This window comes from Mesoplodon mirus (genome assembly GCF_964341445.2).
Source record: "Mesoplodon mirus genome assembly, chromosome: X".
Lineage (NCBI taxonomy): Eukaryota > Metazoa > Chordata > Mammalia > Artiodactyla > Ziphiidae > Mesoplodon > Mesoplodon mirus.
The window spans coordinates 38,841,953-38,868,082 of NC_138981.1; the positions used below are offsets into that span (position 1 = coordinate 38,841,953).

Genomic DNA, 26,130 nt, shown 5'->3' on the forward strand with positions numbered 1-26,130 from the left:
CCTCCCCGCCCCCCACACTGCTGATGGAAGCTTTTCTAGAAGGCCACCTGCAAAGGCAAAGCCTGGCATCCTGGGCTGCCTCTATATCACGGGCTCACTTAGCTTACCCCTCCTCCCTTTTCCTGCCCCTCTAATCAGCCACCAGCTACATGGAGACAGAGAGCCAGCACTGGTGCTAACTGCCCCGGCAGCCCCCGAGTGGCTGGGGGCCTGCTGTCTTGCTCTCTGGATAACAGGGTCCAGTCTGAAGTTTCTCTTTGGGGGCATGCCGGTCAATCGCACTTCCTGTGACAACCCCTCCCTCCTTGTTTTTTTTTTCCCCTTGGGAACTAGGTTTGGATGACAAGGCTGCTTGTTCCCCAGTTGCTGTCAGTGTGACTAGCTGGCCCAGTGAATGGGCCCTTCGTCTCTCCCCTGACAGGCTTCTCATTGCTCCTTACTTCCCACTCGGGAGAAATGTCTGATTCACAGGCAGAGGCGGTCTTCCTGAGGGAGATCCTTGGTTTAGAGCCCCAGGCCCACTAGCCTGCAGAAGACAGAAGGCAAGGTGGACCCAGTAAGCACAGCCCAGGGTTGTAGGTGCCGACAGGCTGCTCTCACAGCCACGTTTCAGTCTGTGGCCTGCTGCAGAGGCTTCATGGGGCCAAGGTTTGGAATGAAGGCTGCAAGGATGCCCCCAACACGAGCGGTCACAAGGGGAGAGCTGCCTACCGCTCTGGGGACAGGGACTTCATTTGCGGGCTCCCTCCGCCCACATCCATACCCCATCCCCAGTATGGCTTCCTTCCCAGCAGAAGTTATGACAAGTTCAACCGTATTTTGGCTTTCAAGACCCAAATGAAAGAAAACAAAAATTCCCCAGGGCACAGCAGCCTCAGATGCTTAGCTTCACACCCCGAGACCTCTTTGTGGGATGGGGCTCCTGGCCCATCAGCACTGGCACACCAAGGCCATGACAGCCAGGATGCAGCAGGTTGCCATGGATACCTGGGAGCTTGCTCGAGCAGAGCTGAGGGCCAGACCCTACAGCCAGGCCCGGTGGATCCGCTGGGCCCAGAAGAATGTGAGGGCAGCCAAACTGTTGCCACCACCTTGAGCAGACCCCCTTCATCACTCCCCTAAACCAGGGCTTTCCACTTTAGGGAGCATAGGAGTCTTGTTAAAATGCAGATGCTGATTCCAGGGGTGTGGGGTTGGGGTAGGGGTGCTGAGACATCCCCCTTCCTCACCAGCTCCCAGAGGCTGCTGCTGGTCTGAGGCCACACCCTGAGTCCTGATGGGCTTGAGAAATCTCAGCCAGGTTCTGAAAATGGCCCACGGACCTGCTGCCTTATGGGGTGGCAAGTATGGCCTTGACCCCAAAGCCGGGACTCCAAGCCTCGTGATAGTGAAAAGCCATCTTCAGTCTGTTTTTGGATCATCCGCCTTCAACTACTCCACAGAGAAAGGAAAGCAGCAGCCTGCATTTCGGGAAAACATCATTATTTTAAGCTGTTTTGTCCCTTCCCCACCTCTCCAAGTTATATGACATGTCCTTGTTCAAAATGCTGATAATGCTATTTGGGTGGCAGGAAGCCAGTTTCTGGCTGCACATTGCTTGGGGCTGGGGTCAGGGCAGGAGGCGGGGTCTGCGGAAGGTTTAAGGAGAGAAAGGGGCCAGGCAGATGGAGAAGCTGAGGCCTGGGAATAAAGCTGATTGGTGTGTCAGCAAAATCTGTCACTGGCTTTGGTGATTCGAAAGGCAGACACATTCTCTCATCTCTGTTAATCCTCATCTGATACAGGATTTTCCTGCCATTAAATCTAGAGAAAGAAAAACAGGCACTCAAACCTGCATAAGCAACTATTTCTCCTCTGCCCCAGCTCACCATCCTCCCTGCCCCCACTTTCCTTCTCTGTCGAATCATTTTTAGCATCTGTGGCTGCTTGACTTGGGAGATGGATGGGCTGGGAGAGCTGAAGGGCACCTTGGAGGAGGAGCAGTATCAGGCAGAGCCCCAGGATGGTAAGCAACATTTGGGGACTATTCACTAATGCTTCTCTGCAGAGGTTTCCTCTCTGTCCATTTCCTTGCTGGGTTGTCAGTGAGTCCGTGTGAGTTGCTGCTGACGAAGGATTTCCAAACACATCCAAGCTGTCAGTTTGGGGGGAGCGTCTGATTGGCTATTGTTACTGGTTTTTCCTAACCCAGCACCAAGGTGATGGGGAGAAATGCATGCAGAGAAGAAGGGGGAAAGGTAGGGCATTCAGGAGGAAGTGGAGGTATAGAGAGGGGCCTGAGTGACCTGGTTGTCAAGGGACCCCCTCCTGGGCACCCGGTGACCTGTGCTCTCTCCCCTTAGGTAGGGATTCCACAGCTGGGTGGTTCTAAGCCACCAGGTGCGTGAAAAGCTGCGGGATGCTGTTCCTGCTGCTGCATGGTGAGTTCCAAGGCCCCCTCCTTCCGTCCCCTAGCAGACACCTGCCAGTGGGTGAGGGGGTTGGGAAGTCAGTAGAAGATGCTAGAACATGCGTGGAAACCACAGGGCTTCTACCCAAGAAGTGTGGGCTTCAGGTGGCTTCCATGAAAGCTGTACCTGGACACCAATACTTCTGATTAGGTTTCACTGAATGTGCGATCATGGGGGAGGGTACAGAGAGTTAAAGAAAACAGCAGGTCGGGGAGGGGGGGTGTTTTTGATTTTTTGTTTGTTTTAAAAACAAAACTCCTGAGCCAAATATATGAAGTAAACTCTTGGTGGTTTTCTTATTCTAATTTCAGATATGAATTCATTGGTTTAATTACCAAAAACTATAGTGGTTTTCTAATCACATTATTTTAAGCTCATTTCGTTAAAAAATCCGTTAAAGAAATCATCTTCCTAAAGGAGGAAGATGACATGAAAAATATCATGTTGGAATTATGTGATTATGGATGTTTAGGAATTTTTTCCAAGTTTTTTGGTCCTATTGTTATATGGGTTTTAACATAATAAGAAGACTCATCCCCAATTTTTTTCCACACCTCTACAGCTCCAGCTGTTCCAACCCAACCGAGATAGCCCAAGGCAAAATCCCTTGTTAAGTTCTGCAGTAAGCAATTTACACAGACTCTGTTCTTCTGACCCTCAGGTGAATGTGTAATTATTTGAGGTCATAACGACCCACATAATAGACCTCTCTATGCCATGCCGGCAGAGAAAATGTTGCCAGATAATTCTAAGAACGGTAGTAATAGAATTTTCTTATTCTTTAATTCCACCTTTAAAAAGTAGAACTTGCTGTATTCAAGGAATCAACAGGTACACACTGTACCTTCAGTACACTCTAGGGATATCATGAGAGAGATAATTGCATAGCCTTTGTCCTTGAGAAACTTACATTCTTTAATGGCCGACTCAATAAGTAAATGAGAAAAAAAAAATTGGAACAAGGCTCAGGGAACAGTATGGATAAATAGGACATGACTTCCTAGCTGCAGGAGTCTCCAAAGGACAGAGGTTGACATTTATATAATTACAAACAGTCAGCTCCTTGCCATTTCTCCTACCTAGAAAGGATATGAAGTTTGATTGACTCATTGGGACAGAATGTTTGCTTCGAAGAGCCAACATTATTTTAATTCTGTACCCAAAGCTCTCCTGTTCCTCACAGAAAGCAGACAGTATTCATAGCCTGCATGCTGCCTAAGAGGAACTGTCCCTGCTGCAGAGACCCGAAATACAGACAGACTTCTTGTGACAAATTGGAGAGCTGAGCGGTGACATCATTTGCTAATAATAGATGCACTTAAAATTAATGACCATCTCCACATTCCCTGGCGCTTTCATTTAAAACGCACTCAGCAGCACAGACAATATTACTCTGACTACAAGTCACAAGGATTGCAGACAACGTGTTCCCGAGAAGCAGGCAGGGATAGGACTCTACCACCCCAGCTAGAGAAAAATGACTGAATCAGCCTGACAAAACAAGATCATGGTGGAATCAGAGGTGGCTCATAGCAGGGTAAATCTAGGGCAAAACTGAAACAGAAATTCTCCACAGGAGGGTCTCTTGGAAATGCCTCTCCTCTCCCCCCTCCCCCATGGCAACCCCTTCAGGGTCTTCCTGCTGTCCACAATATCCCACTTCCTTGTCTTGCTTTACAGGGGTCTTCGCCATCGGCTTGCTCTAAACCATGAGTCTTTAATGAGGGCTAGGGTTTGGGGCTTATTTGCCTCCTGTCTCTAGAGTCTTACTTAAGTTCTTAATAAGGGTTTGCTTGTTGAATAGGTGAAGCTGCCCAGATTAGAACCATGACAATACCTGATAAAGGTCTTGCATTTAAAAAAAAAAAAAAATATATATATATATATTATATATAAACTTCAAATCCAATCATAAGACAACCCATTGGCAAACATTTTTGAATAGCTGTTTCATCAAGGAAGATATGCAAAATGCTAATAAGCATATGAAAAGATGCTCCACATCAGTAGTCATTGGGGGAATGCAAATCCAAAGCACAATGAGATGCCACCTCACACCCACTAGGATGGCTAGTCAAAAAGACCATAGCAATTGTTGGTGAGGATGTGGAGCGACTGGGACTCTCCAGCTGGTGGGAATGCAAAATGGCACGGCCCCTGTGGAGAACTGTTTAGCAGTTTCTTGGGTCGTTCAACATATATTTACCATATGAGCCAGCAATCCCACTCCTAGATAAATGGGAAATGAAAACACATGTCCACAAAAAGACTTGCACCCAAGTCCTTAGTCACTATAGGTCACTTTAGTCACTTTAGTCAGCTTTAGTCACAATAGGTGAAAACTGGAAGCAATCCAAATGTCCATCAGCAGGTGACTGAATACGCAAATGGCGGTACAGCCATACAACGGAACACTGCTCAGCAATACTAAGGAATCATCAACTGATCTTCGGAGCAACATTGATGAATCTCACAAACACAATGTTGACTGAAAGAACCATTTTATTTCATTTACATGAAGTTCTAGAACAGGCAAGACTATACTTCGGAAACTGTATTACTGGTTACCTGGAGCAGAGGATGGGGAGGGGACTGCTGTCAAAGGGGCCTGAGAGGGCTTCCCTGGTGGCGCAGTGGTTGAGAGTCCGCCTGCCGATGCAGGGGACGCGGGTTCGTGCCCCGGTCCGGGAAGACCCCACATGCCGCGGAGCGGCTGGGCCCGTGAGCCATGGCCGCTGAGCCTGCGCGTCCGGAGCCTGTGCTCCGCAACGGGAGAGGCCACAACAGTGAGAGGCCCGCGTACCGCAAAAAAAAAAAAAAAAAGGGGGGTGGCCTGAGGAAACTTTCTGGGTAGTAGGAATATTCTACATTGTGATTGGGGTGGGGGTTATGTGGGTGCATATGTTTGGTATACTTTCTGAACTACGTACACTTAAAATGGATACGTTTTATCGTAAGTAAATTATACCTGAATCGACTTAAAAGAAAAAAAGGAAGGTTGTAGGGAGAGAGCTGCACCCCAAGGAGAACAAATCCCTCGTTATTGAGAGTCAGGCACTGTGGAGAGCTGGGCAGTATGTGGGTTAGATTCATCGACGTCATTACATAGATAAGTAGCTGCTTCCTTTTGATTACCAAGTAGTTTTCCCTTGCCTGGGTGTACTGGTTTGTTTATCCATTACCCTATTGTTGAGCACTTAAGTTGTTTCCAATTTGGAGCAGTTGTATTTAGACCTGGAGGACTTTCTGGGGCCTAGTGTTTTCCTCCTTAGATGGGACAGCTCTCCACCTCGAGATCCACAAGGCCTGCGAGGCCATTAGCAGACCACCCCTCTGAAGACCAACTGATTTCTCCACCGCCCCCATGATTCACATTGGCCAGCAAAGCTGCAGTGTGAACCCATGAGCCTTTCTTGTCTGTCACAGAAGATACCTGCATGATGTGAGAAGCAAGTTCTGGGGTCACTGTGAGATGAGAGGCCATGGAATGGTCTCCCTCACTGCATTTCTGCTTCCCTCAGCCCATTTGGTTCTGAAAATCCGGCACTGGGGCTTGGTCTGAGGAGTAATTGGGATAGCATTTACCGAGAGTGGGAGGGGAATGACTTGTAGAGCCAAAGTGGCTGAAGAGATTTTGCTGAAATCAGAAAATGGATCACATTTTCCCTTGCTATTTTGGCTTCGTGAGGCACAAGTTCTTTGAAAACAATGAGGGTGAAGAAACACTTCAAACTCAGTCTGTGGTTGGAAACTCCATGAGTAACTCTTTTCCTAGCAAACCTCAAGGGGCAAAAGCATATACTCAAAAAGCTGAGGACCTACGGAGAAATCCCTCAGCTGGTCTGCATTAAGACAGCATTCCAAAAAAAATATAATTAAAAAAAGACATCATTGTGCGGGCATCTGAGCCCGGCCATTGCCGCCTCCCTGCAGCTCGGGGGCTGGCCAGTATACTGGACCAGAATACAAAGGCAGGGACCCATTTCTGGTATTTGCCCCAATTCAGGGACACCTTGTACCTTTTTTTGTTGTTGTTGCTTGAAGTAAAATTCACATAACAAAAGATTAACCATTAACCAGTTTAAAGTGTACAATTCGGTGGCATTTAGTACATTCACAATGTTGTGCATATATCCCCTCTATCTAGTTCCAAGACATTTTCACATCCTAAAAGGAAACCCGGTACCTATTAAGCAGTCACTACTCACTCTTTTCTTTCTGTCAGCCCCAGGCAACCACTAATCCACTTTCTTTCTCCATGGATTTGCCTATTCTGGATACATCATATAAATGGAATCATATGTGGCCTTGTGTGTCTGGCTGCTTTCCCCTAGCATAATGTTTTTGAGGTTCTGTTTTTGAGTACTGACACATGCCACGTTGTAGCATGTGTCAATACTTCATTACTTTTTATGGCAGATTAATATTCCACCGTGTAGCTAGACCATGTTTTGTTTATCCATTTACCTGTTGTTGAACATTTGTTGCTTCCATCTTTGGGCTATTGTGAATAGTGCCTTATGGACGCTTGCGTACAAGTATTTGTTAGAACACCCACTTTCACCTAGGAGTGGAATTGCTGGGGCATGCGATAACTTTATTTTACACCCTGTAGTGTTTGATACCAAACAGACGAATCCCATCTTTATAAAGTTGGTCCACCTAGACCCCTAGTTTTTTTTGGGGGGATTGGATTTTCTTTTTTTATTTCTTTTATTTTTGGCTGTGTTGGGTCTTCATTGCTGCGCACAGGCTTTCTCTAGTTGTGGTGAACGGGGGCTACTCTTCATTGTGGTGTGCAGGCTTCTCATTGCGGTGGCTTCTCTTGTTGCAGAGCACGAGCTCTAGGCACGCAGGCCTCAGTAGTTGTGGCACAGGGGCTCAGTAGCTGTGGCTCGTGGGCTCTAGAGTTCAGGCTCAGTAGTTGTGGCGCATGGGCTTAGTTGCTCCAAGTCATGTGGGATCTTCCAGGACCAGGGCTTGAACCTGTGTCCCCTATGTTGGCAGGAGGATTCTTAACCACTGCGCCATCAGGGAAGCCCGACCCTTGGTTTTTGACTTGGGCTATATATTGGAATTCCCTGTGGAACTTTTTAGAGTACGGATGCCTGCTTCCACACCTGAAGATTCTGATGTAATCTGGTGAGTTGTGAGTTGGTTAAAAGCTCCTTAGGTGATTCTAATGTGCAGCCCAGGTAGAGAACCATTCTAGATTCTTCCTTTGTAGTTTACTTGTAGTAATAACTTCAGTATTCTGACGCTTGGTATTTTGCTTTCCACTCTGGGGCAGATATTCACATGGTCCTTGAAGTACTGGTCCCTTGGTGAGATTTAATCTTGTGACAACAGTGGCTCATGGAATCTGCTGTTAGCTTGGCCCAATGCTTTCACAGCTCTTTCAAGTATTACAAGTCATTTGTTCCTCATAATTGTCCATCTATTACAGATGAGGAAACTGAGAAACAAAAGAAAAAAAAACAACAAAAAAAGCAGTATGAGAGAGCAGGGGGGGAAAGGCAGTGTCATCAGAGTTTACGAGAGATTTAGCGTGAGAGGCCGCACCCTCAGGAGGAGTGTTTCCAGACCGAATGCTCTGGAAAGCCCCACATGTGAATTCTGGAGCTATGACAGAGGCAGGCTGAGCTGAGGCCCATCCTGCTGAATTTCTCATCTTCCCCTCCCTACCTCAGGCTGGGAATAAAAGCACTGAAGCCTTTTCAGATTTCCACATGGAGCCTTCCCAAAAATTCCGATGGGAGAAAATAAATTGCTAAGCAACTGCCAATGAGTTTGACTTCTCTTCTCAAACTGTGATCTTTATTTTAATTTGGTAAATGTGTTTTTGGCCAAGGGATTCCCATGGAACTCAGCTCTGGACAGCCAAGGAGATTTGTCTTTGGAATGATCCCTTCTGATTCCAGGAGAGGCCGCTTTTCATTTGAATTTGGAAAAATTGGGGATGGCCTAAACAATTTTTGATTCCATTTTCTATATTTCCTGCCAATGAATGGCAAAGAGCTTCCTTTTGGTTGAGGGGTGCTGCCTGGTCTCGAATTTGAGTCATTTTCTCTTTCAAGGTGAAGAGTTCATGAGGTTCTCAGGGAAAGGGGAGGGGCCAGAAGGAGGAGATGGTACTCAAGGGATTACGGGAACCTGTCGGGAACCTGTCTTACTTAGGATGTTGCTCAGGAATCTCACTGCAAGCCATAGAACCCACTCCAGGTCACTGAAGATGAGAAGGGGTTTATTCAGGGATGCTAGGTGTTCCCAGGCTTCCTGGTTGGAGGTTCACTGCCCGGAGCAATGCCTAAATCAGGTAGTGGGGCAGTTCCAGCAAAGACCCCATGGCCACCACCACTGGGGGACACACCTGACCGTTCACAGGCATCATGCTGGGTGCTGGGTGCCTGAAATTCCACCATGGGAGCCTGGAAGCCAGATGCACTCTGCCACCATCCTGGCCAGAAAATGGTTTCTGCCTGGCGCCTACTTCTGACAGGCAAAGCTAGGTCACATGCCTGGGCCCTAACTGCAAGGGAAGTTGAGAAAAGAGAGTTTCTGGCTTCTGTATTGAGGAGGCAGGATTTATAATGTAGGAAATTCCCTAAATGTATGAACAGTACTTAAAAGGAGCTGGGTAGCCGGAAAAGGCATCAGATGTCCACTACAAGCAGAGATGGTTTGGTTGCAAGGAACAGAAATCCACTGGTCTGCCCAGATGGTTTGAGTGGGTTTCTGAAATGGAAGCAGGGAAATGTCACAGAAATAGCTATAGCAGGGCCTTATGGGAACTAAAGGGCTGGCCAGGAGCTTTCCACTGTCCCTGATCTCCTTTCCTGTGATTCTCATGGCCAATCTACTCCTCTCTCTGCACACCAGTTTCCTTACCTTGCCTTTGGCTCCGGCTCCCCGATGACTTTGACCTGTACATACATGGCTTTGGTACAAACCCCAGCCCCAATGCTATATAGCAGTTGGTGCTCACATGATCTCGCTGCCTGTTCCATGTTCACAGGGAAGGAATGAATCTGATTGGCTCTGCTTAGGTCAAATGTTCACCTGGGCTTCCCTGGTGGCGCAGTGGTTGAGAGTCCGCCTGCTGATGCAGGGGACACGGGTTTGTGCCCCGGTCCGGGAAGATCCCACATGCCGCGGAGCGGCTGGGCCCGTGAGCCATGGCTGCTGAGCCTGCGCGTCCGGAGCCTGTGCTCCGCAACGGGAGAGGCCACAACAGTGAGAGGACTGCGTACCGCAAAAAAAAAAGTTCACCTTCAGTCCAAACAGCTGTGGCTGGGAGGAGGCTGCAGAGAAACATGGGGTTTTGAGTGGGGTATTTTTTCTTAGATGTGGTGCTTGGCAACAGCTGCTGTCCAACTGTGGAAAATGAGAGCCAGAAGGGCCCTCCAAGGTCAGGAAGTGCAGGCTCTTCAGTTCACAGTTAAAGAAACAAAAGCTCAGAAAGGCTAGGGTTGGGTGGGTGGGGGATAGTACAGTACAGTGGAAAGACAAAAATCAAAGGTTGGTGGTGTTTAACCACCCTGAACCCGAGTTTCCTCTTTTTGTGGGTAGAAGAGAAGAATACTTACATTGCAGGGTTGTCATTAAATGGAATAATATATATAGCAAGCTTAGCCCCGAGCAAATACTTATTAAAAGTTGGTTGTTATAAGAGCAAAAGAAACCCATAAACTGTGGTTAATTTGAATAGCATTAGACATGCTTATATCATCTGGACAACATATGGTACCATACTTCCCAAACTCTGCCCTGTGCATATTTGCTGTCTTTGGGGGTGGAATACATCTGCAGGCCATGTCTGTTGAGCTCCCAGAGCCACTTCAAGCAGCTCTCTTCTGGGACTGCATGTACATTTAATCGTATAGTATGTACTCTTGTGACAGCTCTCTTTTGCTCACCGTAATGTTTTTGTTGTGTCAATAGTTTGTTCCTTTTTATAGCTGAGTGGTATTCCACTGTATGGAATACAGTGTAATTTATTTCTCTGCTGTTGAGTAATTTCCTGTTTTGGTCTATTCTGAATAAGCCACAGTGAACTTTCTTGTACAGTCTTTATGTGGACTTTTTGTTTTCATTTCTCTTGGGTAAATACCTAGGAATGGAATTGCTGAATCATAGTCATATGTTTAGCTTTAATAGATACTGTCAAAGTTTCCCAAAGTTATTGAACTATTTTCCACTCACATCAACAATGTAAGAGAATCCCGTTGTTCTACATCCTCACCAGCATTTAGGGTTGTCAGCCATTCTAGTGAGTGTGTAGGGAAATCTCACTGTAGTTTTATTTTTTATTTATTTATTTATTTATTTTTGGTACGCGGGCCCCTCACTGTTGTGGCCTCTCCCATTGCGGAGCACAGGCTCCGGACATGCAGGCTCAGTGGCCGTGGCTCACGGGCCCAGCTGCTCCACGGCACGTGGGATCTTCCCGGACCGGGGCACGAACCCATGTCCCCTGCATCAGCAGGCGGACTCTCAACCACTGCGCCACCAGGGAAGCCCTTAATATATTCTTTTGTAAAGTGTTCAGGTCTTCTACTCATTTTTATTTAGTTTGTCTTTTCATTATTCTTCATTTGTAGGAGTAGTTTTTATATTCTGTATACAAGTCATACACACATACAGGCACACACACAAATGGTATCTCTTTTAAAAAATAGCTTTATTGAGGTATAATTGGCATATAACAAATTAAACATATTTAAAGTGTTCCCTCATGAAACCATCAGCACAATTGAGATAATGAACATATCCCACATCCATCACCCCCAAAGTTCATGCCCCTTTATAATCCTTCCCTTCTGCCCCTCCCTGCCCCCCCATCCATCCCCAGGCAACCACTGATCTTTCTGTTACTATAGACTAATTTGCAGTTTCTAGGACTTTTTGTAAATGGAATCATACAGTATGTGCTCTTTTTTGTCTGGCTTCCTTCACTCAGCAGAATTATCTTGAGAGTCATCCATGTTATATGTATCAATAATCCATTCCTTTTTATCACTGAGTAGTATTCCATTGTATGCATATATCATAATTTGTTTACCCATTCAACTCTTTTTAAAAAAAATATATCTTAGAAGTCTTTCCATGTTATACAAATAGATCCATCTCCTTTTTATTTACTTATTTATACATTTATTTATTTATTTATTTTTCGCTGCGTTGGGTCTTCGTTGCTGTGCGCGGGCTTTCTCTAGTTGCAGCGAGCGGGGGCTACTCTTCGTTGCGGTGCACGGGCTTCTCACTGCGGTGGCTTCTCTTGTTGTGGAGCACGGGCTCTAGGCGTTCGGGCTTCAGTAGTTGTGGCTCACGGGCTCTAGAGCGCAGGCTCAGTAGTTGTGGCTCACGGGCTTAGTTGCTCCATGGCATGTGGGATCTTCCCAGACCACAGAGCAAACCTGTATCTCCTGCATTGGCAGGCAGATTGTTAACCACTGTACCACCAGGGAAGTCCCCCCATTCAACTCTTGATGGGTGTTGGTGTTATTTCCAGTTTTGGGTTATTATGAATAAAGCTGCTGTGAACATTCATGCCCAAGCCTTTTGTATGGACGTGTGCTTTTATTTCCCTACAAGTAGAATGGGTCAATCATAAGGCAGGTGTATGATTAACTTTTTTTTTTTTTTTTTTTTTTGCGGTACACGGGCCTCTCACTGTTGTGGCCTCTCCCGCTGTAGAGCACAGGCTCTGGACGCACAGACTCAGCGGCCATGGCTCACGGGCCCAGCCGCTCCGCGGCATGTGGGATCTTCTCAGACCAGGGCACGAACCCGTGTCCCCTGCATCGGCAGGCGGACTCTCAACCACTGCGCCACCAGGGAAGCCCATGATTAACTTTTAAAGAAACTGCCACATTGTTTCCAACATGGTTGCACCATTTGACATTTCTACCAGCAGAGTAAGAGAGTTCCAGTTATTCTATATGCTCTCCAACACCTGGTGTGGTCAGTCTTTCTAATTTTAGTCATTCTAATAGGTGACTATTTTAATTTGCATTTCCCTAACAACTAATAATGTTGACCATCTTTTCATGTGTTTATTTGTCTCCTGTATATCTTTTTTGGTAAAGTGTTTCTTCTAATATTTTGCCCATTTATTAATTGGGTGATTTATTTATTTATAGTTTATTATTTAATAATATCATCATAAGTTTATTTATAAACTTATATTTATTTGAATATTATTATTTAATAAATTATTTATAATTTTTTGCCTGTTTTCTTATTATTGAGTTTTGAGAGTTCTTTAGAAATTTTGAATACAAGTTATTTATGAGATATATACAGAGAAAATATACAGATATTTTCTCACAGTCTGTGGCTTGTTTTTTCATTCTCTCAAGTGTCTTTCAAAGAGGAGAACTTTTAAATTTTGATGAATCTAATTTATTACTTTTTTCTTTTATGGTTAATGTTTTTTTTTTTCCCCTAAGAAATCTTTGCCTACCACTAGGTCACAAAGATATTCTCCTGTGTTATCTTTAAGAAGCTTTATAGTTTTAGCTTTTACATTTAGGTCTTTGGTCCATCTAAAATAAGTTTTTGTGTATGCTGTGAGGTAGGGGTTGAGATTCTTTTTTATTTTCTAGGGATTGCAATATGCATCTTTAATTTATCATGGTCTACTTTTTTTCCCCCATGGAAAAACCCTCTTGTTTACTTGATTAAACAAAAATAAAATAAGCTACATAGGAACAATTTTAAAGTCCAAAGAGACACCAACTTTGTTTTAAGTCTGCAGTAGCTGATGCAGCATCTCCTTGCTACCTTTCCCAGCCTTCTCTGTGGACTACAGTGATACATTCAGAAGCTTGTTAGCTAACACAGGAGTTTTTGAACACTTTCCAATGAAGAACCAATGAAGAACATTGGTTCTTCACCTGCTCATTGTCTGTCATGCCTGAGGCCTGCAGTATATCATTTAAGATTTAAAAGTAAAAATCCGGGGGGGGGGGAACCCACCCCAAACAAAAACCCACCTTAAAGGTTTGGGGAAAAGCCTTTGCTTCCCCATTCTCCACTTAATTGACGAAATCCACACCACCACTGCAATGCCCATTTTTAAAAGCATCATGAGGCAGTCAGCACCCAGATGGGCTTGCAGCATGGTTTCTGTGGCCCACGCAGTTATGCTGGTGGTGCATACCCCTTACATCAAGTCTGTATCGTGGTCTACTTTGAATTAGTCTTATACAGTTTCACGTGTAACACGAGATCCTTATGAGTACAATTTAGTTTACCCTTCTTCTCATTCTTTATGCTATTGTCATATTTTTCATTTACATATGTTATAAATTCCACAACACATTGTTAGTTTTGCTTTCAACAGTCACTTGTCTGTTAAGCAATTAAGGTCTTTTATATTTAGTGGCATATTTGCCATTTCCATTGCTCTTCATTCCTTCCTGTAGATCTGACTTTCATCTAGTGTCATTTTCCTTCAAGCTAAACAATGTCTTCATTTCTTGTTGTGCAGAAGATCTGATGTAGATGCATTTTCTCAGATTTTGTTAACCTGAAAGCATCTCTATTGTACTTCATTTTTGAAGATATTTCCATTGGATATAGAATTCTGGGTTGCCAGATTTTGCTTTTCTTTCAGCAGCTTATAAGACATAATTCTATTGTCTTATGCCCTCCACTGTTTCTGATACGAAATCAGTCATCACTTTTTAATTGATGTTTACTCTATGTAATGTGTCTTTTTTCTTTGGATGCCTTAAAGAATTTTCTTTCTACTTTGGTTTTCAGCAGTTTGACTGTGATGTGCCTAGATAATATGTGTGTGTGTGCACATGTGTGATATTAGTTGGGGTTTGCTGAGCTTTGTGTTTTTAATCAAATTTTGGAAATTGTCTTCAATTATTTTTTTGCCATATTCTCTCTCTTTTCTCCTCTGGGGCTGCAAATACATGCATGTTAGTCTAATTGCTTGATGTTGTCCCATAGGTCATTGAAGCTCTGATCATATTTTTTCCAATCTTTTTTCTCCCTGAGCTTCATTTTGGGTAATTGACTATTGACTTCTTTCAAATTCATGAATATTTATTCCGTTGTGTCTAGTCTGCTGTTTTTCTTATTCAGTGATTTTTTTTTTAAATTTCAGATATGGTATTATTTCAGTACTAAGATTTCTACTTGGTTCATATTCACAGTTTCCATACCTTTTTTTTTAAATTGACCCATACTTCTAAAATTCACATTCCCCATATCCTCATGCATTATATCCATCTTTTCCTATAAATTCCTAAACATAATTATAATAAATGCTTGTTTTGTAATTCTAACATCTGGGCTGTCACTGTGTCTGCTTCTGTTAACTATTTTTTTTCCTCTTGAGCAATGTCGTGTTTTGCCTCTTCTTCACATATCTAGTATTATTTGATTGTATAGCAGATATTGTAGATTGTAGTTATAGAAACTCTAGATCCTCTTATCTTCCTTTGAAGAGTGTTGAATTTCCTTCTGGCCTTCAGCTAAACTACTGGCAGATCCCCTTGATACAGGGGAAGCTTGGTTTCAGTCTTTGTTAGGGAAGGCCTAATTCCGTTTTACCCTTTGCCCTGGGAAATGGTCTTTACTCCTGAGGTGTGGCCCTCCAGGGTTTCAATGGAAAGGTCGAGGTATTTTATAAGAGCTTCTAACTTGGTGGACTTTGAACTCTTAATCTGCTTCTCATTACTGGGAAATTGCTGAAATCTCTGTTTAGTTCTCTTGGAGTTCTGTTCTTGGCTCCTTGGACTCACTCCACATACATGCACTTTAGGACTCAAACAAAGATCTAAGGGGAGCTTGTGAGCAAATTTTGTGGCTCCCTCTTTCTTATGGTTTCCCTCCTCAATTTCCAGCCACTGTTGCTGCTATACACTCTGACCTCTAATTTCTCAGCCCAGTAAGACTCTTGCTTTCTGCTTGAGCTCTACTGCCCATGTGCAGTGTGGACTTGAAAATGCCCTGAGAGGAAAAGCCAGTTAAATGTGCCTCTCAGTTTGCTTCTTTTCATTTAAGGGTCGTATCTACTCTGGTGGCCTGTTTAGGTTTCTCTCCAGTGCCTTCAAGTGATTTTTTTAAAAAATTTAAGTACAGTTGATTTACAGTGTTGTGTTCAAATGATTTTTAAAAAATATTTTTCCAGAGTTGACACTAGTAATCAGCAGAAATGTTAGTCTGATACAAGCTACTCTGCCATTATTGCAAGCAGAACTCACCCAAATGTTATTATTCTTTAATTTAATTAATTAACTAATTGGCGGCGCCTCATAGCATGGGGGATCTTAGTTCCCCGACCAGGGATTGAACTCGCGCCCCCTGCAGTGGAAGTGCAGAGTCTTAATCACTGGACCGTCAGGGAAGTCCCTATGTTATTATTTTTTAAAATTTTGTTTTGGGGACTTCCCTGGTGGCGCAGTGGTTAAGAATCCACCTGCCAATGCAGGGGTCATGGGTTCGAGCCCTGGTCCAGGAAGATCCCACGTGCTGCGGAGCAACTAAGCCGGTGTGCCATAACTACTCAGCCTGTGCTCTAGAACCTGCGTGCCACAACTACTGAAGCCCGCGTGCCTAGAGCCTGTGCTCCGCCACAAGAGAAGCCACCGCAATGAGAAGCCGGTGCACAGCAACGAAGACCCAACACAGGCATAAATAAATAAATAAATAAATAAATAAATAGTTTGCTTTGGTGCCGTTTTTCTGGCTCACTAGGCATATACTTAGTCTTCATATTGGGTAAACCAATACTGGAGTTTGGTTGTCTGTTCTGAGCATTTACTTGATTTAATTTAAATTTCACTAAATAGTCCAGTAAATTAGTTATTGTTCCTAATGGCTATCAAAGTTTCAGAGGCTGAAAATAGGTCTCTAATAGTGACATCTTGAGTGTTTAAAGTTAAAAAAAAACCACTTTAATCTATTTTGTGAAATAGGTAATACATTCACATGGCTCAAAATGTACAAGGTAAAAAGATATACAATAAAAAGCTTCACCCCCACCCCTGTTGCATGTATTAAAAAAAAAAACTGGCAGCCAAAGAGCCCAAACTTTGATCTCTTGCATTATGCAAACAAGTTGGTTGTATCCTGTCTGTCATAATTCCATGAATTCCTTGACAAAGTTTTAAAAATAAATGACATCCCCCAGCAGGGATTGTTACAGAGAAAGGCATCAATTCTATTTAATTCTGCAAATACTTACTGAGCCATACAGTGCGCCTGGAACAATATTAGCTATTGTGGAGCAGAAACATGAGTCATATGGTTGAGAGTGCACTTCCCTTAATTAGAAAGGAGAAGAGAGTAGAATGAAGGACTATTTGTAAGGAAATCTGATGCCTCTGCTTGACCCAGTTGGAAGAGTTAATAGAAGAAGGTTCTGCCTCTGTCCAGCTGATGCCTGGAGTTAAGGTTACATTCTTGGCCCTGTCTCTCTAACAGGGTGTCTGTCCCGCCCAGCAGCTGCCCCGTTTACAGCCAAGCCCAGCACAGGGTCCAAGAACTTTGCTGGAAGCTTGGTGTCTAGTTCACAGTTCTTAGGGAGAGAGAAAAGCTAAGTCTCTGGAACATCAGAATTTTGAACTAGCTACAGTTTACAACTGAAGGGTTCCTCAAAGGGCTGAGTGTTCTCCAGCCAAGGCTGAAAGGGCTGAATCCCCTTCCTAGAAACTGAGAAAAACATGAGTGTCCATAACAGATGTACTGAAAAGACATTGGAAGCTGAGCAAACCTACAGAGGCAGCAGCAAGCAGATCTATTGATACACACTCCTTGTGTGGCCACACCTTCAGGTTCCCACGAGGGCTTGGATAGGCAAGGCAGCATCACGTGTACACAGTGGGAGGGACTGCACGGTAGCCAGGGTGTTTGCCGGAATTTGGGAGTACTGTCGAGGACAGGTAGAAATTATGAATAGCAGTGGTCAGGTTTTACATCTGGGTACCTTTGCTCCTCTGCAGGAATTTCAGATGGAGCACATTCCACCTGCCAGCTGCTCCTGGCCAGAAAATAAAACTTGTGCATCTTCCATCCTGCCTTTTCCATTGGAACTGAAGATGGGGCTTGGGACTTCTGGCTACCATACAGAAGCAGGCCATGCCATTCTGCTTTCCTGCAGGTGGCAAGCCACCTGGAGGGCTTTGGAAGTCTTTATCTGATCCTCCATTCAAATGCTCAGAACAAAATTAATTTATAAGCACCAGTCCTTCCCCTGATGATGGGAAAAAGGCTCTAGAGAGCGAAGACTGGTGAATGGAATTAACCACACAGTGTCCACAAGTAATTTTTGAGATGTGTAAGAAGGTCATCGATAGTTTATTTAGTATGCTGTCCTTATGGCTTAATTATAGTGACTTAAAGAAAAAAAAAAGATTGATAGGCTTTACTTTCATTCCCAACCTGTTTCCTAATTCTCCCTTCTTAACGAGGCTTAATTTGCTCAGTGGGGGTTTTCAAAAATTCAATTATTATTATTTTTTAAAATGTATTTAGAGAAGCAGCGGATTAAAGCTCCACAATCAACTTGATGTACCCTGCATCTGTGGAATACATGAATAGACAACACATCATCCCAAATTGAGGAGCCCGGAGTCAGTGCTGTGCCTCTGAGGTGGGAGAGCCAACTTCAGGACACTGGTCCACAAGAGACCTCCCAGCTCCACATAATATCAAACGGCGAAAATCTTCCAGAGATCTCCATCTCAACACCAGCACCCAGCTTCACTCAACGACCAGCAGGCTACAGTGCTGGACACCCTAAGCCAAACAACTAGCAAGTCAGGAACACAACGCCACCCATTAGCAGAGAGGTGGCCTAAAATCATAAAAAGTCCACAGACACCCCAAAACACACCACCAGACGTGGACCTGCCCACCAGAAAGACAAGATCCAGCCTCATCCACCAGAACACAGGCACTAGTCCCCTCCACCAGGAAGCCTACACAACCCACTAAACCAACCTTAGCCACTGGGGACAGACACCAAAAACAACAGGAACTACGAACCTGCAGCCTGCAAAAAGGAGACCCCAAACACAGTAACATAAGCAAAATGAGAAGACAGAAAAACACACAGCAGGAGAAGGAGCAAGATAAAAACCCACCAGACCTAACAAATGAAGAGGTAATAGGCACTCTACCTGAAAAAGAATTCAGAATAATGATGGTAAAGATGATCCAAGATTCTATTTCCCAGATACAAAATCTTGGAAATAGAATAGACAAAATGCAAGAAACAGTTAACAAGGACCTAGAAGAACTAAAGATGAATCAAGCATCGATTAAAAACACAATACATGAAATAAAAAATACTCTAGATGGGATCAATAGCAGAATAACTGAGGCAGAAGAACGGATAAGTGAGGTGGAAGATAAAATAGTGGAAATAACTGCTGCAGAGCAAAATAAAGAAAAAAGAATGAAAAGAACAGAGGACAGTCTCAGAGACCTCTGGGACAACATTAAACGCACCAACATTCGAATTATAGGGGTTCCAGAAGAAGAAGAGAAAAAGAAAGGGACTGAGAAAATATTTGAAGAGATTATAGTTGAAAACTTCCCTAATATGGGAAAGGAAATAGTTAATCAAGTCCAGGAGGCACAGAGAGTCCCATACAGAATAAATCCAAGGAGAAATACGCCAAGACACATATTAATCAAACTGTCAAAAATTAAACACAAAGAAATCATATTAAAAGCAGCAAGGCAAAAACAACAAATAACACACAAGGGAATCCCCATCAGGATAACAGCTGATCTCTCAGCAGAAACTCTACAAGCCAGAAGGGAGTGGCAGGACATACTTAAAGTGATGAAGGAGAAAAACCTGCAACCAAGATTACTCTACCCAGCAAGGATCTCATTCAGATTTGATGCAGAAATTAAAACCTTTACAGACAAGCAAAAGCTGAGAGAGTTCAGCACCACCAAACCAGCTTTACAACAAATGCTAAAGGAACTTCTCTAGGCAAGAAACACAACAGAAGTAAAAGACCTACAATAATGAACCCAAAACAATTAAGAAAATGGGAATAGGAACATACATATCGATAATTACCTTAAATGTAAATGGACTAAATGCTCCCACCAAACGACACAGAGTGGCTGAATGGATACAAAAACAAGACCCATCTATATGCTGTCTACAAGAGACCCACTTCAGACCTAGAGACACATACAGACTGAAAGTAAGGGGATGGAAAAAGATATTCCATGCAAATGGAAACCAAAAGAAAGCTGGAGTAGCAATTCTCATATCAGACAAAATAGACTTTAAAATAAAGACTACTAGAAGAGACAAAGAAGGACACTACATAATGATCAAGGGATCGATCCAAGAAGAAGATATAACAATTGTAAATATTTATGCACCCAACATAGGAGCACCACAATACATAAGGCAAATACTAACAGCCATAAAAGGAGAAATCGACAGTAACACACTCATAGTAGGGGACTTTAACACCCCACTTTCACCAATGGACAGATCATCCAAAATGAAAATAAATAAGGAAACACAAGCTTTAAATGATACATTAAACAAGATGGACTTAATTGATATTTATAGGACATTCCATCCAAAAACAACAGAATACACATTTTTCTCAAGTGCTCATGGAACATTCTCCAGGATAGATCATATCTTGGGTCACAAATCAAGCCTTGGTAAATTTAAGAAAATTGAAATTGTATCAAGTATCTTTTCCGACCACAATGCTATGAGACTAGATATCAATTACAGGAAAAGAGCTGTAAAAAATACAAACACATGGAGGCTAAACAATACACTACTTAATAACGAAGTGATCACTGAAGAAATCAAAGAGGAAATTAAAAAATACCTAGAAACAAATGACAATGGAGACACGACGACCCAAAACCTATGGGATGCAGCAAAAGCAGTTCTAAGAGGGAAGTTTATAGCAATACAATCCCACCTTAAGAAACAGGAAACATCTCGAATAAACAACCTAACCTTGCACCTAAAGCAATTAGAGAAAGAAGAACAAAAAACCCCCAAAGTTAGCAGAAGGAAAGAAATCATAAAAATCAGATCAGAAATAAATGAAAAAGAAATGAAGGAAACGATAGCAAAGATCAATAAAACTAAAAGCTGGTTCTTTGAGAAGATAAACAAAATTGATAAACCATTAGCCAGACTCATCAAGAAAAAAAGGGAGAAGACTCAAATCAATAGAATTAGAAATGAAAAAGGAGAAGTAACAACTGACACTACAGAAATACAAAAGATCATGAGAGATTACTATAAGCAACTCTATGCCAATAAAATGGACAACCTGGAAGAAATGGACAAATTCTTAGAAATGCACAACCTGCCAAGACTGAATCAGGAAGAAATAGAAAATATGAACAGACCAATCACAAGCACTGAAATTGAAACTGTGATAAAAAATCTTCCAACAAACAAAAGCCCAGGACCAGATGGCTTCACAGGCGAATTCTATCAAGCATTTAGAGAAGAGCTAACACCTATCCTTCTGAAACTCTTCCAAAATATAGCAGAGGGAGGAACACTCCCAAACTCATTCTACGATGCCACCATCACCTTGATACCAAAACCAGGCAAGGATGTCACAAAGAAAGAAAACTACAGGCCAATATCACTGATGAACATAGATGCAAAAATCCTCAACAAAATACTAGCAAACAGAATCCAACAGCACATTAAAAGGATCATACACCATGATCAAGTGGGGTTTATTCCAGGAATGCAAGGATTCTTCAATATACGCAAATCAATCAACGTGATACACCATATTAACAATTTGAAGAAGAAAAACCATATGATCATCTCAATAGATGCAGAGAAAGCTTTCGACAAAATTCAACACCCATTTATGATAAAAACCCTGCAGAAAGTAGGCATAGAGGGAACTTTCCTCAACATAATAAAGGCCATATATGACAAACCCACAGCCAGCATCGTCCTCAATGGTGAAAAACTGAAACCATTTCCACTAAGATCAGGAACTAGACAAGGTTGCCCACTCTCACCACTCTTATTCAACCTAGTTTTGGAAGTTTTAGCCACAGCAATCAGAGAAGAAAAGGAAATAAAAGGAATCCAAATTGGAAAAGAAGAAGTAAAGCTGTCACTGTTTGCAGATGACATGATACTATACATAGAGAATCCTAAAGATGCTACCAGAAAACTACTAGAGTTAATCAATGAATTTGGTAAAGTTGCAGGATACAAAATTAATGCACAGAAATCTCTGGCATTCCTATATACTGATGATGAAAAATCTGAAAGTGAAATCAAGGAAACACTCCCATTTACCATTGCAACAAAAAGAATAAAATATCTAGGAATAAACCTACCTAAGGAGACAAAAGACCTGTATGCAGAAAATTATAAGACACTGATGAAAGAAATTAAAGATGATACAAATAGATGGAGAGAAATACCATGTTCCTGGATTGGAAGAATCAACATTGTGAAAATGACTCTACTACCCAAAGCAATCTACAGGTTCAATGCAATCCCTATCAAACTACCACTGGCATTTTTCACAGAACTAGAACAAAAAATTTCACAATTTGTATGGAAACACAAAAGACCCCGAATAGCCAAAGCAATCTTGAGAACGAAAAATGGAGCTGGAGGAATCAGGCTCCCTGACTTCAGACTATACTACAAAGCTACAGTAATCAAGACAGTATGGTACTGGCACAAAAACAGAAAGATAGATCAATGGAACAGGATAGAAAGCCCAGAGTTAAACCCACGGACATATGGTCACCTTATCTTTGATAAAGGAGGCAGGAATGTACAGTGGAGAAAGGACAGTCTCTTCAATAAGTGGTGCTGGGAAAACTGGATAGGGACATGTAAAAGTATGAGATTAGATCATTCCCTAACACCATACACAAAAATAAGCTCAAAATGGATTAAAGACCTAAATGTAAGGCCAGACACTATCAAACTCTTAGAGGAAAACATAGGCAGAACACTCTATGACATAAATCACAGCAAGATCCTTTTTGACCCACCTCCTAGAGAAATGGAAATAAAGACAAAAATAAACACATGGGACCTAATGAAACTTAAAAGCTTTTGCACAGCAAAGGAAACCATAAACAAGACCAAAAGACAACCCTCAGAATGGGAGAAAATATTTGCAAATGAAGCAACTGACAAAGGATTAATCTCCAAAATTTATAAGCAGCTCATGCAGCTCAAGAACAAAAAACCAAACAACCCAATCCAAAAATGGGCAGAAGACCTAAATAGACATTTCTCCACAGAAGATATACAGACTGCCAACAAACACATGAAAGGATGCTCAACATCTTTACTCATTAGAGAAATGCAAATCAAAACTACAATGAGATATCATCTCACACCAGTCAGAATGGCCATCATCAAAAAATCTAGAAACAATAAATGCTGGAGAGGGTGTGGAAAAAAGGGAACACTCTTGCACTGCTGGTGGGAATGTGAATTGGTACAGCCGCTATGGAGAACGGTATGGAGGTTCCTTAAAAAACTACAAATAGACCTACCATATGACCCAGCAATCCCACTACTGGGCATATACCCTGAGAAAACCATAATTCAAAAAGAGACATGTACCAAAATGTTCATAGCAGCCCTATTTACAATAGCCCGGAGATGGAAACAACCTAAGTGTCCATCATCGGATGAATGGATAAAGAAGATGTGGCACATATATACAATGGAATATTACTCAGCCATAAAAAGAAATGAAATTGAGCTATTTGTAATGAGGTGGATAGACCTAGAGTCTGTCATACAGAGTGAAGTAAGTCAGAAAGAGAAAGACAAATACTGTATGCTAACACATATATATGGAATTTAAGAAAAAAAAATGTCATGAAGAACATAGGGGTAAGACAGGAATAAAGACACAGACCTACTAGAGAATGGACTTGAGGATATGGGGAGGGGGAAGGGCAAGCTGTGACAAAGTGAGAGAGCGGCATGGACATATATACACTGCCAAACGTAAGGTAGATAGCTAGTGGGAAGCAGCCGCATAGCACAGGGAGATCAGCTTGGTGCTTTGTGACCGCCTGGAGGGGTGGGATAGGGAGGGTGGGAGGGAGACGCAAAAGGGAGGGGATATGGAAACATATGTATATGTATAACTGATTATATTTGTTATAAAGCAAAAAAATAAAATAAAATTAAAAAAAAATGTATTTAATTAATTTATTTTTGGCTGTGCTGGGTCTTCGTTGCTGCACGCGGGCTTTCTCTAGTTGCCGTGAGTGGGGGCTACTCTTTGTTGCGATGCGCAGGCTTCTCATTGCGGTGGCTTCTCTTGTTGCAGAGCACGGGGTCTAGGGCGCGTGGGCTTCAGTAGTTGTGGCACACAGGCTCAGTAGTTGTGGCTCGCAGGCTCAGTAGTTGTGGCGCACAGGCTTAGTTGCTGCACAGCATGTGGGATCTTCCTGGACCAGGGCTCGAACCCGTGTCTCTTGCATTGGCAGGCGGATTCTTAACCACTGCACCATCAGGGAAGCCCTCAAAAACTGAATTCTTACGGTGGGAGGGGATACAGCAGCACCAATAGAAATATAATGCAAGCCATACATGTTTAAATTCTCTAAGCAGCCCAATAAAAAAGGTGAAAAGAAACTATCGACATTGATTTTAATATTTTCGCTAACCCAATATATCTAAAATATCGTTTCAACATGTAAGCAATATAAAAATTATTGATGAGATAGTTCACCTTTTTTTGGTACTAAGTCTTTGGGATCTGGTGTGTGTTTTACACTGCGAGCACACCTCAGTTCAGGCTAGTCACATTTCAAATGCTCAACAGCCCCATGTGGCTGGGGGCTAGGTACTAGGCAGTGCAGGGCTAGAGCGTAGGCCACAGTGATGCCCTCCAGGTCCCTCTATGCATGCAGACAACAAGCCCTCTAGGTCGCGGTCTAGGAGAGCACAAGCCATGATACAGGTGGTGGGAAGCGGGATTTAGGATTGGGTCAGGTGCCTGGATTCCAGCTGACTTTTGCTGATGAACAGAACTTGAGAGCAAAGGCGAAGGGTGTGATGGGTGGGGAAACCTGAGTAAGGTCTGGGAGGCGGAACGAGGTCCTTTGGAGGACAGGGCTCTGTAGGACATTTGAGAACCTGGTGGATGGCCGCATTCTGCCACGCTTACGGGTAGGATTGGACCTGGGGCGATCCTGTGGCTGACAGTTGTTCCTTTTTTGTTTTTTCTCCTCCCTCCCCTCTCCCCCGTCCCCGCCCCCACCCCCGCCAGCGGTGGTCCTCGGCCTGCCCAGCGCCCGGGCTGCCGAGGACGCCTGCGCGAGCGCCTGCCCGGCCGCCTGCGTCTGCAGCAGCGTGGAGCGCGGCTGCTCGGTGCGCTGCGACCGCGCGGGCCTCTTGCGGGTGCCGGCCGAGTTCCCGTGCGAGGCGGCCTCCATTGACCTGGACCGCAATGGCCTGCGCTTCCTGGGCGAGCGGGCCTTCGGCACGCTGCCGTCGCTGCGCCGCCTGTCGCTGCGCCACAACAACCTGTCCTTCATCACGCCTGGCGCCTTCAAGGGCCTGCCGCGTCTGGCCGAGCTGCGCCTGGCGCACAACGGCGATCTGCGCTACCTGCACGCGCGCACCTTCGCCGCACTCGGCCGCCTGCGGCGCCTTGACCTGGCCGCCTGCCGCCTCTTCAGCGTGCCCGAGCGCCTCCTGGCCGAGCTGCCCGCCCTACGTGAGCTCGCCGCCTTCGACAACCTGTTCCGCCGCGTGCCCGGCGCTCTGCGTGGCCTAGCCAACCTGACGCATGTGCACCTGGAGCGCAGCCGCATCGAGGCCGTGGCCTCCAGCTCGCTGCTGGGTCTGCGCCGCCTGCGCTCGCTCAGCCTGCAGGCCAACCGCGTCCGCGCCGTGCACGGCGGCGCCTTCCGCGACTGCAGCGCCCTGGAGCACCTGCTGCTCAACGACAACCTGCTGGCCGCGCTGCCAGCCGACGCCTTCCTCGGCCTCCGCCGCCTGCGCACGCTCAACCTGGGCGGCAACGCGCTGGGCCGTGTGGCGCACGCCTGGTTCGCCGAGCTGGCTGAGCTCGAGCTGCTCTACTTGGACCGCAACCGCATCGCCTTCGTGGAAGAGGGCGCCTTCCAGAACCTCTCGGGCCTCCTGGCCCTGCATCTGAACGGCAACCATCTCACTGTGCTCGCCTGGGCAGCCTTCCAGCCCGGCTTCTTCTTGGGCCGCCTCTTCCTCTTCCGCAACCCATGGCGCTGCGACTGTCGCCTGGAGTGGCTGCAGGACTGGATGGAGAGCTTTGGGCGCGCCGCGGACGTGCCGTGCGCCTCCCCGGGCTCCGTGGCTGGCCTGGACCTCCGCCAGGTGGCCTTTGGGCGTTCCGCCGACGGCCTCTGTGTGGACCCTGAGGAGCTGAACCTCACCGCGTCCAGTCCAGGCCCGTCCCCAGAGCCAGTGGCCACCACAGTGAGCAGGTTCAGCAGCCTCCTCTCCAAGCTGCTGGCCCCGAGGGCCCCGGTGGCGGAGGCGGCCAATACCACTGAGGGGCCGGTCAACGCCTCGCTGTCTGACAGCCTTCCCTCCCGGGGGGTGGGCAGCTCGGGCCACAAGACACCGTTTCTCCTGGGCTCTGGTCTTTTGCTCAACGTGGCCCAGCACGTGGTGTTTGTCCTCCAGATGGACTGA

The 26,130-nt window shown here is 44.6% G+C and overlaps 1 protein-coding gene across 1 annotated transcript; it reads left to right on the top strand.

Moving 5' to 3' along the window:
* Positions 1-913: 913 nt before the first annotated feature.
* Positions 914-26,130, top strand: NYX (nyctalopin; the record flags this gene model as incomplete). The annotated part of the gene is made up of 3 exons (XM_082609214.1): positions 914-1,063; positions 1,864-2,005; positions 24,719-26,130. 3 exons carry the CDS (start codon positions 914-916, stop codon positions 26,128-26,130), a joined length of 1,704 nt encoding a protein of 567 aa, XP_082465340.1.